General features: G+C 38.9%; 2 protein-coding genes across 2 annotated transcripts; one reads left to right on the top strand and one right to left on the bottom strand.

Annotated features, from left to right (window-relative positions):
- Nucleotides 1-757: 757 nt before the first annotated feature.
- On the bottom strand, nt 758-5,326 carry timd4 (T cell immunoglobulin and mucin domain containing 4). Its single transcript, XM_061752187.1, has 8 exons — nt 5,017-5,326; nt 4,408-4,583; nt 3,429-3,591; nt 3,247-3,333; nt 2,168-2,241; nt 1,416-1,527; nt 1,297-1,330; nt 758-1,004 (listed from the first exon to the last, which is right to left on the bottom strand). The coding sequence occupies exons 1-8, from the start codon at nt 5,087-5,089 to the stop codon at nt 920-922; spliced, it is 804 nt and encodes a 267-aa protein (XP_061608171.1). The 5' UTR covers nt 5,090-5,326; the 3' UTR covers nt 758-919.
- Nucleotides 5,327-8,206: 2,880 nt separating this feature from the next.
- pgap2 (post-GPI attachment to proteins 2) lies at nt 8,207-13,501 on the top strand. The gene is made up of 6 exons (XM_061751242.1): nt 8,207-8,500; nt 10,122-10,302; nt 10,596-10,845; nt 10,988-11,094; nt 11,236-11,344; nt 12,486-13,501. Exons 2-6 carry the CDS (start codon nt 10,135-10,137, stop codon nt 12,614-12,616), a joined length of 765 nt encoding a protein of 254 aa, XP_061607226.1. The 5' UTR covers nt 8,207-8,500; nt 10,122-10,134; the 3' UTR covers nt 12,617-13,501.
- The last annotated feature ends 2 nt before the right edge of the window (nt 13,502-13,503 follow it).

The following is a 13,503-nucleotide window of genomic DNA, read 5'->3' as shown; positions in this document are numbered from 1 at the left end:
TGAAGTTTGTTCTCTTGAGGCAAATGACAATATACAGAACGCACAAGAGATGAGTGTGTGCGCTGACTTCCGGACATTTCTGAACCGCAGGCTATCATCTCCATGAACAAGCTTGTGAGAATACAAGCTGAACAAGTAGGCTGCACATCATCAAATTTACAGCAAACTTTTTTCCTTTACGTTAAGGCATTGTAGGTTTTCTCTTGTTGTTTAATTTCCATTGTATATACAGAAAAGTACAAACAAAAAAGATTAATTACCTCGTTATATTGCCGATTACAGAGATGCTTGAGAACCGAGTCAAGTAACACTTTTTTTTATAAATTTGACAAACTATAATGTTGAACTTTGTCTAAAAAAGATATGACGTTAATTTTGTAATACAACAAATTTATAGCCTGACATAGTTTTTTTGATAAAATTACAATGTTATGTACAACTTTCTTCAACTTCATTTTCATAACATTTTGACGCATCACCTTTTTGTTGTTACATTAAATCTTTTTAAAATGATTATTGCACACAAATTGTGTTTTGTATCTTACATTTTTTCTCTCGCTCAACTTAATTGTCGTAACATTGTGGCTGTATTCTCGTAACGTCACTTTCCAGTGTGACCCTCATATTTGTGAGTTTGAAGCTGCAGTTGTTTAGCAAGTTGTATCCTAGAATTATTATTCTCTTTAAAAATTCATTTATTGTTCACTCCTGACCTGATGTATAACGTGAAAGGTATGCATGTATAACCAACAACAGCTGACCAAAAGTACGTTTATTCACAGTTTAAGAGCAAGAAAACATCATTTGGTTAAATGTGTAAAAACAAGTACAGTATTAAAACAGATAGCCTAGATAATGGGCATCGTGGAGGATGTAGATGTAATTCAAATTCATTCCAGTTGACATTACGTGACTGAATCTAGTCAAGAGTATAGATGTTCTCCTGAACTGGTCTTCTCATCCTGATCTCGTAGATAATATGAGGAGGTTCCTCGTCGGAAAAACTGGAAGAAAGAATTCTACTGTCAACTTGCCCTTTCAATCTATCGAACATATACACCAGGGGTGTCCAAACTATTGCCATTTTGTGCCCCGTCGTCCGTTTTTTAGCAGCCCACGTCATACACTAAAATTACCAATTGACAGAAGAATGTCAAAGTGGCCCTTGCATCCATCCATTTTTCTGTCTGCGGCCCTTGGAAGAAAAAGTTTGAACACCCCTGATCTAAGTTATGCTACATCTTTGTTTGCCATCAAAATACACTAGAGTGAGTTTAAAAAGAACTGTGTGCTCACCAGCTACTCCTTAAACCTGGTCTGTATAACCCCCCTGCATGAGAAACCACAATGACAACATTTCAGTTCACAGTCTTCATTATATTATCAGGCTGATGATGAGGAAGATGAAAACGCACGTTTGAAGGCCAGAGAGAAGATAACAGCAGCAAGTGTTATCAGCACGGCGAGGGAGAGCGACAGGACAGGAACATTGATGTGAAGGGAGAGCGACGCTGGAGGGTTGATCACCTGAAAGACAGCGAGCTTTAGCAGCTAGCTACTTGCGCTAACGAGCTATCACAGCTAGCTACTTCCATTTATCTATTTTAGCAAACTTGTTTTCGAAACAACCGGTATACCTACTCGGTCTCTCGAGCTACTATCTCACCTAGCTACTTATCTATCTGTCTGTCTGTCTGTCAACTAATTCAACCTCAGATTAAGCAGAAATATCTATCTATCTATCTATCTATCTATCTATCTATCTATCTATCTATCTATCTATCTATCTATCTATCTATCTATCTATCTATCTATCTATCTATCTATCTGTCTATCTATCTATCTGTCTGTCTGTCTGTCTGTCTGTCAACTAATTAAACCTCAGATTAAGCAGAAATAAGGCTTTGCGTGCTTGAGTCAAGTTTGTATGTGACATTTTGCCCCACTCAAACGTGTTTATCAATCAATCACTTTCAATCACTTTATTTGTAAGTGTTTTTCATACAAAAATATGTACTAACTCAAAGCACTTAAAACAAAAAATGCGCTTCTTTTCCCAAACTCATCCTAGTGCAGATAACAAGTCACAAATCTAGGGGGAGGTGAGTCTACAGTACGTAAAGGTTTGAAATAAAACATTTCAGATCAGCAGAGTAATATTTCTTACAGTGATGATGGTGGAGTGCAGCATTGTTGAGTTCCTCTTGTCCAGCTGAGGCAACTGCTGTGTTTTCCTGTTAACTGCAAAAACACAGAGAAGGAAAAAAAAGTGATTAAGAGTGATAAAAGAGATTTAAAACACATTTAAATGATGAGCTATGTGAATTGGGAAAACATTCAAGTGATGTTAATTTGCTATAATTAAGTGAAACATAGAGGGGGAAAAAACATGGAAAGCTAGACAGCGACCTCACATGCAAGTTAACTTACTAGCCAATTAGATATACTGTGTAAGTGAAACATAAAATGCAAATGTATCAGTACAGATATTTTCGAGAACAATTATTGCACACAACAAACATTTTGACATATCTGCATTTCCTTAAACATGACCATAGATGATTATAATACAATAGTGTGGAATGCTTGAAATTGTTTACCCATGACAGATTCACAGTCAAATTTAGATTCTGTAATAACCTATAGCATTTGAAATAAAATATTTATACCTGAAATAAGACAAATGAAAAGTGTATTTGACATATTTTAACAGGCTCGCTTCGAGGATCAGCCATACGGTTGACATTGAAGACCACACTAGTATCCCCTAAAGTTCTGTACTAGGTCTATTGCAGGAGCTTCTCGGTTTAATATGATCCCATTATATGGCGTTTCAAGGTTACGAACGGGCCGCAATGAACCAGTCTATACCGCCATACTTACTGTTTTTCATTTGATTGTTTAATATTCAAGTCCAAGACCAATTTTTCATACAAATACAGTATTTATTGTATTTATGACTTTACGACTGTGTTAGCGTACGTTAGCGATATTACTACGGCACATTGCGACGTAACCCAAATATGCCGCAGGAAGGGAACTCCGTCGTAAACCAAGGAACCCCTAAAGTTTGACCTGACTAATTTCAATGGCCAGCCATAGAGATTACATCAACGACCACACGGGTGTCCCGCAAGGTTTTGTACTAGGCCCATTATTTTTTCTTAGCATTGAGTGAAACAAGTTCTCTAATGTAATTTAAATGATTTTACTTATCAGTAGATCTGTTGTTGGAAATTGTCTCACCCCCGGAAGTCGACCCGTCTGTTACTTTTGCTGTCGTCGTAGACGTTGTTGAAGATGACAACGTTGTTGTAGGACTGTTGATTGAAGCTGACAGAGAAAAAAATGAGACAACCCTTTAAATAAACCTCTAAATGAATGAGTAAGTAGATGCATTTGTTTACGTTTACCCAGTGACGACGCACCTTTGACCACCCGCAGGTTCATGATCACCTTCTTGTCGTTGAAGAGCCCGTCAATGTCCACCCTGCAGCAGTAGGGCCCGCTGTCGCTTCTCCTCACGTCCGCGATGTCCAGGTCCATCTGTCCTTCCAGTACGTCGCCTGTCAGCCGGTAGCGGTCCTCCGCCTGCAGCAGGATCACAGTCAGCTTTAGCTCTGTATTTTTCTATCTCGTCTTTTTACAAATTGATGATGAACCAGTGACAGAATGGAAAATAACCAAAGCAAATTATCTTCACTGCTTTAATACATTAGGTCGAATACACACTGCACAGTGGCGACTCATCAAATCCAACATTTAACTTTTATATTTAATACAGGGTAATGATTCAATTGCAAATATCATACCTATAATCAAGCTTGTCTCACCTTCTTGTTCTTGGTTGCTGCTTGTTCTAGCCATTTTGGCTGACATAGTTATGTAATTTTTTAGAATCAGATTTTTTGGTTGGTAGCATTTTGGATAGTGGTTCACACGTCTGACTCACAGTTCTGAGGTTCTGTGTTGCAATCTCGAATGTCACATTTGTGGGAGCTTTTTATGGGTTTTCTGCAGGTACTCCGGCTTCATCCCAGATTTTAAAAAATGCATGCTAGGTACATTGAAGACAAAATTGTCCGCTGGTGTGAATGTGAGTGTGAATGGTTGTTTGTCTATATGTGTCCTGTGATTGGCTGACTACCAGCGCTATAGAAATTGCTGGCCTTGACAGTTTTTTTGCATTACGAGCCGTTACTTGGTCAATTATTTAGCTTTTTTGCAAGCCAAAATTTGAGGTACGCCACCATGTCCACGAAACTGGCCCATTTTTTGAAATATGGGTAAATTGAGTTACAAGGTCAGACACGCAACAAACTAAATTCTAAATCTGATTGTGGGATGCTGGTTCTGTGTAAAAGGGAGAGGTATCGTATTACACCAGACATTCTGTCAAGACTTCACCTTGGAGATGACACCATTCTCGTCGGTCTGGATCAGGATGTTGCTGCACCAGAGGGTCCCGCAGCCGCGGCCCCAGCACACCCGACTCAGGCCATAACGCTGCACAGAGTACTGACAAGACAGGGATGCCACGCCACCTTCGGTCACTTTAAAACAGGAAACGGGAACTCCGCCGCCTGGAGTGAGATGCAAACATTCTTTACATGACTTCCGATTCAATACAGTTAGATTATATATGCACAGAATTATCCATCCATTTTCCAGTCATTTTAGAGTCATTAATGAACCTATCATGCGTGTTTTTGGAATGTGAGAGGAAGACGAGTAGTATTAAAAAATTCACGCAAGCATGGGGAGAACATGCAAAGTCCACACAGGAAGACCGAAGCTACGATTTGAACCCTGAACCATGGAATTGTATCGCAAACGTGCTAACCACTCAATCACCGTGTTGCCACATGCAATACAATGACATGCAAAAAAGGTTCAACCGCAACAAGTCAACATCGTGATGTAGACAAAGAGCTTCTTTAAGCCTTCTCGTTGCATGCATTTGTTTATTGATGTCGGCAGTGATGTATGTTGTGATGTCATCAGTCAGCGGCTCACCTGACATGAGGAGGAACACAGCGGCGAAGGTCTGCGGCGTGAGACGGCGGCGAGGCGACGCAGAGGCCATCATGGTGTGTGTGTGTGTGTGTGTGTGTGTGTGTGTGTGTGTGTGTGCTAATTGTCGGAGGACTCACTGACACACACTGACCCTATGACGGAGCTCTTAGTGTGTGTGTGTGTGTGTGTGTGTGTGTGTGTGTGTGTGTGTGTGTGCACGCGTGGGTGGGTGGGTGTTACAGACAATGATAAAGACTTCATTGATTCGTGCTGAATGTTGGCTGTGTGTTTTGTACCCTCACAACTCTATATTAATGATAAAGATGGCAAATGTTTTTTGCAAGCTCAAATTAAGTGGATGACCAAGAGAAGTGTAACTTTGATATAATATGTACAGTACTTCATTACTTTAATGGGTCCATATTTTGGCTATTTAGACCTCCATAGAATGACTCTCTAACATTGACTGAGTATAAAAAGGTCTATTTGATTTTTAAAAAAAACAAACACCTTGGTTTTGTCATACGAGTATTCAGAAAAGTTCCAATTGACAGCTACAGTACTTCTGTTTGACCCAGTTTTGCATCCTCCTTGTACATACATGGCTAAGACCGCCCCCTTTCGTCTGATTCGTTGCCTCCGTGTAGAAGACCCACTTGTGAGAGCAAACGTTTGTTATGCTGACAGCACTGGCTCAGAGTGGAGAGGTAGGTGGAGATCTTCGCTCGTGACATAGATAAGATCGAGAAATTCAAATGACCTGATTTTAGGCCTGATGGCAGAAAAATGTCTGGAACTCAGGAAAGCGTGGATGATTTTAATTCATATTTCACATGTTTACTGAGGCACTATAGAGCCAATATAACATCCCAAATACTAGAAAAGGTTGGTTTGTTAAAATATGGCACCTTTAAAGCAGATGCTGTTTGGAGACTTTAATTTTATAAAGGAGAGTACTTATAAAATAAAATAAAAACTTAAAATAAAACAATTTAAATACCAAGATGGGCTGATTGATTTTCATTCTTTACAGGGGTACCTTGAGATATGAGATTAATTCATGCTGTGACAATGCTCATAATTCAAAACACTGGTATCTCAAATTATCTTTTCCCCACTGAAATGAATAGAAATGCCATTAATCTGTTTCAGCCTGCAAAAAAAATAAAAAAATAAAAATTACAATGTGTTTTTCAATTAGGAAAAAAAACACCATATAATATTTTACTTCATAAAAACAGAAATAATATAATTAAATAGAATGTAAAGAATTAAATAATTTATGCATCATAATTCATTGTGACTGTTCTGCTCCTTGTGGTGTGCGCACCTTAGCCACAAGGGGGCAGTATACTACAACATACGGCTATAAATGGAGACAGAAAGCTATGCCTATGAGTATTGTGATTGTCTGTCTGCATGTGTTGCTCCACTGTTTGTGTTTAAATAGCTGTTGATTAAACAGTTATAACACCACAACCCTGATGTCATTCGTTAGCCCATGTATGGCTTTTTCCATTGTTTGTTAGCATTATAGGGAGTTTCCTAAAGCAAAGCTTTGTGGTTATTTCAAATACAACATGTATAATTCTCTTTGTTGTATGTTTTGTTTTATGTTTGGTTTGACAGTAAACTTCAACTGGGAGCAGCAGTAAACAGCTTGAAGATTTTTTGGGGGAAGAATTTTTCTGTCACTGCACAAAAATAAAGTGAAATGACGACGAGTAACTGAATATTAAAATTGATTTCCTCATTCTTATTGTTTTCGTTTCCTCCATTCAGAATTTACTGAATCCCCCAAAAGTGTTACTGCCGATGAAAGAAAACTGCCGATGTTACTGCCGATGAAAGAAAACAAGAAATTAAGGAATTAAGTGATGGAAGGAAATCAGGCCTACAAAAGGACTTTGTGTTTCTCTCACACACACACAAACATGCACTCACACACGCATAAACACTCACACACTCAATGGCCAACTGTGTGGCCACGTCAGAGACGTACAAACTACCCCATTATTTGCGTCACATATTCCCCCTTTCATTTCTTGTTTCTTTCTCTCTTTTATGACACTGACAGGCATTTTAATTTGACAGAACCAGAGGACACTCCAGATGATTTTACGAAATGTAAGATTTTAGAAAAGTGGTCATGGAGCAGCCAAGATAAAGCCCTCTAATGTTTTAAAATTCTGAATTATAGAGAAATTAAAACTGGGCCAAGGTAACAAATGTTATATTTACGTTTTATCTACTAACCAGAATAAAATGTTCGAGCCCACAATAGACCCTTGGGTCACCCCACAGGACGATCTTTTTTTTTTTAACTCCATTCAGATTTAGTGGATTATGGTAATTTATAGATTTAACTCGCCTGTTTATTCGGAACGTTTAGTCCACTCGAATGCACTGCAATTTCAACACTGTTGAAGTATCACACAGCAGACTCTATAAATTACGAATACATACAATGAAATCATGGGTTGTGTCTTCTAGTTTTGAGGGATATTTTTGCCTCTCTTCTTGCCAAAAAAGCAATTTTGAACAGCATCATCAAAATAAGGGAAAACACACAAGTAGAACAACAACAAAAATACAAAGAATAATTAATACGGTACATAATCCAGTAGTCAGACTTCATACAGTGGGTACAGAATCATATGAAGTGATTATCTAGATGCTCTGTGTCTCCCCTTTAACTCAGTTTGGCTGATGCTTAATCAGCAAGACATGAAAAATGCCAACAGATGATAGTTTCGCTTGTTGTTGTATTTTTCATTTGTAATCCATTATTATGATAATGTTACAGAACTCGCCGGCACGACTGTTGAGCTCATCTGCCTCACAGTTCTGAGGACTGGGGTTCAAATTCCAGACCCGCCTGGGTGGAGTTTGCATGTTCTCCCCGTCCCTGCGTGGGTTTTTAAGCATGTATTTGGGGTACAATTTGTATTTTACGTTTCATTTTAATTGAATCATTCAGGTTTTTTCTTTCTATATTCAATCACAGTTTTAATGTTCAAACTGAACATAATGTTACTGTGTTTTCTTAAAGTTTTACTTAAAAAGTTTGAGAACCACTGGTCTAATGTAAAGCCTACTCGAACTTTTAAGACTGTCTTTATTGAGAAAGTAATTTAACACTTCCGTCGTTGTGTCAACTGTGCTTTTATTTTTAAGTCCGCTACCGGAAGTAGTTCCTGTCCCTTATCGGTTATGGACACTGGATGTAAGGGTAAACTTTGCCCGTAGCAGAGTAAAGATGTTTTTAATGGGTCGTTCATATTGAAGTCACCACAACAGTTGAGAAGAAAGGCAAACAAATGGAGTTAATGTTTTTAATTTGATATCACAACTACATTTTGTGTAGTAGATAGCTCTACTTCGAAGCTCCGTTTAGCCGCGGAGCTAGACCGAGCTAACTGGACTCTTCGGAGGCTGAACGCGGTGGAATGTCTCGGGATAACACGCACGGAGAGCAGTAAACGTGAGTTTTTGACGTAGAAGGGATTTAATTACACACAATAGTGATGCGGAGCGACGTCACGGGAAATGTTTTTACACGCTTGACTGGATTACACACCTTAAGACGAAATGGAACACTGAGATAATGTAGCACTTTGTTCCGCTGGCTGTCGTTGTCAGCTTCGATTAATGAGCATCCAATTTATAACAAAAAACAACAACAACAAAAAAAAATTATTTCAAGGCCGTATAAACATGAGGTTTGCGTATGTTGCAGATATTAGAGTGAAGTGGAGGCCCAAAGCAAATAAAGAAGACATACTGTGCTTTTTTCCATTATTTAACACCTACCATATATTTTTAATAATCGAATGGCAATGACCTATGGGATCCCTCAAGGGTCAGTTCTTGGACCCCTCCTGTTCAGCGTGTATATGCTACCCTTGGGTCAAATTCTTCAGAGCTTTAATTTTGACTATCATAGCTATGCAAATGAAACACATTTATATCTGGCAGTGTCTCCACGTGACTACAGTACAATTGAGGTGTTGTGTCACTGTCTAAAACATAAATAACTGGATGAGCCAAAATTTTCTTCAATTAAACCACAACAAAACTGAGATAATTGTTTTTGGCAATACAGAAAAGAGAATTGCTGTTAGTAAATACCTGGAGTCAGTCTCTTTAAAAACCAAAGACCAAGTCCGAAACCTTGGTGTTCTGAGAGATTCCGACCTGACTTTCAACAGTCATATCAAATCAATTACTAAAACTGCCTTCTACCATCTGAAGAACATATCCAGAGTGAAGGCTTGCATGTGTCAAGCAGACCAGGAGAAGGTCATCCATGCTTTTATCTCAAGTAGACTTGACTATTGTAATGGTCTTCTGACTGGACTCCCTAAAAAGAGCATTAAACAGCTGCAGCTCATTCAGAATGCTGCAGCGACAGACTCGGGTCAAATAGTGGAGCACAGAGTCCAAAGCAAACATGGTGAAGCAGCATTTAGCTATTATGCTGCACACAAATGGAATAAATTGCAGAAGTGACATCAGCCCCAAGTGTGAATGTTTTTAAAATCTAGGTTACAAACTCATTTTCTTTTTTTCTCATGCTTTTTAGAGTATTTCCATTTTTAAATAATATTTCTTGCACTGTATGCTGTTTTAATTGTACTTTTATTTATTTGCTTCTTTTCTTCTCTGTTTTAAATGTTTATGAGCTTTTATTTGTTTTTAAATGCTTTTAATCATGTAAAGCACATTTGGTTACCTTGTGTATGAAATGCGCTATATAAATAAATTTGCTTTGCTTTAACATTTCTGTGCCATGCTTTCATGAAAATATCCTAAGGATCAAGAATTAAAATACACTTTCTACACCCTGTTGCTTGAATGTGACTCGAGTATGGAGCTTTGTCCAACCTAGCTGATCATGTCAGAAATACTGTGCAGACCGGCTGGCTCTCTGACAGACGTATTTTCAGAAATGGACCCATTACAAAAGATTTTCTTGACTGCTTAATTTCATATTATGCTTGAACAGGCATTCCAGAGATCCTATTGTATACAAGCCATTAAAAAGTTTATTTTTCCATAATGTTCCCACTTAAACCCCTGACCTGGTTTCTATTTTCTGCTAGTACCCAGGCCAGGATGCTCCACCTCCCATACAGCAGTCTGGAACGGGATCGGCCCCTAATCCGGCTTTCCTACACCATCTTCGTCATAGGGATGGTTCTTCTCCCTGTGGCTGGCCTACTTTTGTCCCTGTTCATTTCTATCATATACCACTTTGAAGATGTCAACTACACGCACTGTCATGTAAGTTCTGACCAGAGGTGGCAAAAGTACTCACACTCTGTACTTAATTAGAAGTACAGATACCTGCATAAAAATAAACTGGTAAAGGCAGACGTGTTGATTCGAATCCTTATGCAAGAGTTTAAAAAGTACAGACTCTGAAATATACGTACTCTTAGCCAATTTTTTGCTGACATGCGCAGAAGTCCCAGTACTAAAAACATGGTATCGTTTCATTTTTGATGGTGAGGTATCGCGGTACTTATGTAATATCGGTATACTATGAAACTCTGTGCGTGTGTCCCTTCTACCAGGTGTCCAACTACCTCCCGTCCATCAGTGCTGCCATCAGCCACGTGCCGGAGCTCTACATCTGGCGCTTCTGCATCGGGCTGCACTCAGCGCCACGGTTCCTGTTGGCTGCCACGTATTTCAGTTTCTACCGAAATCGCTTTGCCGCCAGGCTTCCGGAGCTGCTCCTGAGCTGGCTGGCGTTCGTGTGCAACCTGTCTGAAAACTGTGCCCTGCTGCTCCTCACCTACGTAGCGTCCACAGAGATCTACAGTGAGTAAGCCGGTTCATAGATTACAGGACGTTTTTTTATATATTTTTTTGCCAATCAGTTTCTACACAGACTTAAAAAAGAATGTATTTATTGTGAACAGTATACAATATGTGTAATAGTATCTCGTTTTTCTCTCTGCAGCTGTTCACAAAGGCGGCTTCCTGACGTTCATTGTGAGCTCACAACTGTACATGCTTATTACATGCAGATTGTGGTATTTGATCAAGACACACTATGTGAACCAAGAGGTAAATTCAACTCATGTTTGTGTGTTTTGCTTTTCTTGTTCGATAGATTTGTCTTGACACCACTGTGTTATGATGATTTAGAGTTACATTTGGAGGGGACGCAGTGCCTTAAATCGATTAAACATATTTTGTCCGGGTCAGGAGCTGAGGTCGTACAGGTGGAAGGTGCGCCTGCTCCTCTTCAACTTGAGCTGCTGTGTGGCTGCCGCGTACTTCTTCAGACGCCACAACATACACTGTGAGGCCGGAGGTGAGCCTATTTATGACTTGATGTCTTTAAAGACTCAGACTAAGTATGCATGTATTTTAATGAATGTACAGTATGCGTAGCCTTCTTAAAACTCTCTTTTTAAACAAAATTCTCTCCATATCCTTGATAAAATGAGTAGAACCTCCGAAGTAGAGCACAATCTGTTCTGTGATGCTTGTTGACTTTATAGCTCAATAGCTCAACTTTTAAAACATTTTTTTCCTATCTGAAATTGTCTGTTGCCGCAGAGTGTACTAATTTATGATGATACTCAAGGAGACTAGAGGCAATATTTTAAGTGATATTTTAACATTCTTAACATTTGACTGCCATACAAGTGACAAGAGATGTTAACAACTGTTGAATAAACACAAATAAAACTAAAACAGGGAGGTCCCGATCACATTTTTTTGCACCCAAATCTACGTCACACCAATCTGATACCACTATGTGATATAAAACTACGCTATTATAGTTCCATTTGGAAATATGATACCTCAGTAGTATTTTGTCACTTTATGACCTTTGGGGAAAAAAATAATCAATATTCACCGTTCAGTTGAAAGTTTCATGATCAGCCCCAATTTCAGATGACGTGATCAGATCGCACGGGTCTAAAAGTAAAGTTACAGTACTCACATTGACATTGAGAGTGTCACCTAGTGGCGTTTTATAAGTAGTGCTGGAATTCACAAGTATTGTGTAGTGTATAATCACTGTATTTGTTTGTTATTGTATTGTTCCTATTGTATTAAGCAATCAGACCTTTTCCTATGTCATGTTAAGTGTCATTGTTGGCTCTTTAAATTGTACCACTTTTGGGGGATTCAACTTTGGAGGTTCTACTGTACGTTTATGCATACATGTGCTAAACGTCCTTAAAATCAGCACTCGTATGGCTGTCGTTTTGTAATTGCAAAAAAAATCAATAGTGAGGAGGAAAAACATGGTTGTATACATACTCTTCTGGGAAATACCACATACAATTGGACAATTGATGGAATTTTGGAAAGTCTACAGCCTGCCCCATGTTTTCTGAAATGTTGATTTTCAATGACAACCACGCCAAAATGCAGAGGAGAAAGAAATACTTGGTCTCATTGTGCCTACTTATTGACGCTGCTTGCTCTGCTGTCCTCAGTCTACACGCTGTTTGCTTTCTTCGAGTACCTGGTGGTCTTCTCCAACATGGCCTTCCACACCACGTCGATCTTGGACTTTGGGAAAGAATTTGTGGTGGTGGCCATACTGCCTGAAGACAAAAAATACTGAAAACCACAGGACGCAGTTTAAATTCTGTTTAAGTTTACTGTAGTTGTCGGGTGTGCTAAAAGTGATTGTTCCTCCCCTCAATATTTAAGATCGCCAATTTTTATGTGAGTGGTCAACACTGAGTTGGACCTGGGAAGAATTTGCCACCACAATGTAGTTACCAGTTAAGCTAACTGTTAGCCTAGCTTCTTCAGTTTTTTTTTCTTCTACTACCACTTGTTTTTCTTTGTATTTTCTGGAAGTCTGGATGTCCTGTGGCACTGTGCTGCCTCTCACAGGCCAGTCTTGGTACTACGGCAGACATCAATGTATGTGTGGCGTGCCGTTGAACGTGTTAGTTTCTATGATGTCTAATTTTTTGAAAACGGTTAGGATGATGTTTTGTAATCTGCTTAAAGAGCCCATAAAAAGTCTAGAACCACAGTGATGTGGTCAGTCAGTGCCACGTTAAAATCTGATCAAATGTTTTTTACAGTTACAACGAGAAACTATGAAATCCAACCCCTGGTTCCCTTGCTGACTCAGACAACTTATATAAACATCAAAAAGAACTGTCATTGAGGGAGTTAGGATGTTACTCAAGTTATATGACCACAGATCAGGTATGCGAGAGCTTTTCCCCATCAGGCGCCACTTCAGTTTTTATTGTCATCCTAGGGCCTTTATAAACGTGTGTGTACACACACACACAGCTTGTGCATGAAGTCTTTTTACACTTTACAGTGGATGTCTTTCGGAGTCTGTAATCATTTATATTTTTTTTAATAAACCACAATACATTGTGCCTTTTGATAAGGAACAACCATTTATAGCGGTTTATTGAACATATCTTTTCAATTGCTTTTGTAATACGTTTTAAATATTAAAGACACTCTGGACACCCTGTA

The sequence above is a fragment of the Phyllopteryx taeniolatus genome, chromosome 17 (genome assembly GCF_024500385.1).
Source record: "Phyllopteryx taeniolatus isolate TA_2022b chromosome 17, UOR_Ptae_1.2, whole genome shotgun sequence".
Lineage (NCBI taxonomy): Eukaryota > Metazoa > Chordata > Actinopteri > Syngnathiformes > Syngnathidae > Phyllopteryx > Phyllopteryx taeniolatus.
Note: the sequence above shows the minus strand (reverse complement) of the source record. Positions and strands in the feature narration are given on the sequence as shown.

What these genes read in the sequence shown, in the direction of transcription:
- timd4 (XM_061752187.1), bottom strand. Translation starts at nt 5,089, where the DNA reads ATGATGGCCTCTGCGTCGCCTCGCCGCCGTCTCACGCCGCAGACCTTC. An exon ending in TGCACTCCACCATCATCACT is followed by an intron (nt 1,528 to 2,167) that starts GTAAGAAATATT and finishes GCTGTCTTTCAG; the next exon opens with GTGATCAACCCTCCAGCGTC. An exon ending in CCAGGTTTAAGGAGTAGCTG is followed by an intron (nt 1,005 to 1,296) that starts GTGAGCACACAG and finishes TCTTTCTTCCAG; the next exon opens with TTTTTCCGACGAGGAACCTC.
- pgap2 (XM_061751242.1), top strand. Translation starts at nt 10,135, where the DNA reads ATGCTCCACCTCCCATACAGCAGTCTGGAACGGGATCGGCCCCTAATC. An exon ending in TCAACTACACGCACTGTCAT is followed by an intron (nt 10,303 to 10,595) that starts GTAAGTTCTGAC and finishes CCCTTCTACCAG; the next exon opens with GTGTCCAACTACCTCCCGTC. An exon ending in AGCGTCCACAGAGATCTACA is followed by an intron (nt 10,846 to 10,987) that starts GTGAGTAAGCCG and finishes TTCTCTCTGCAG; the next exon opens with CTGTTCACAAAGGCGGCTTC.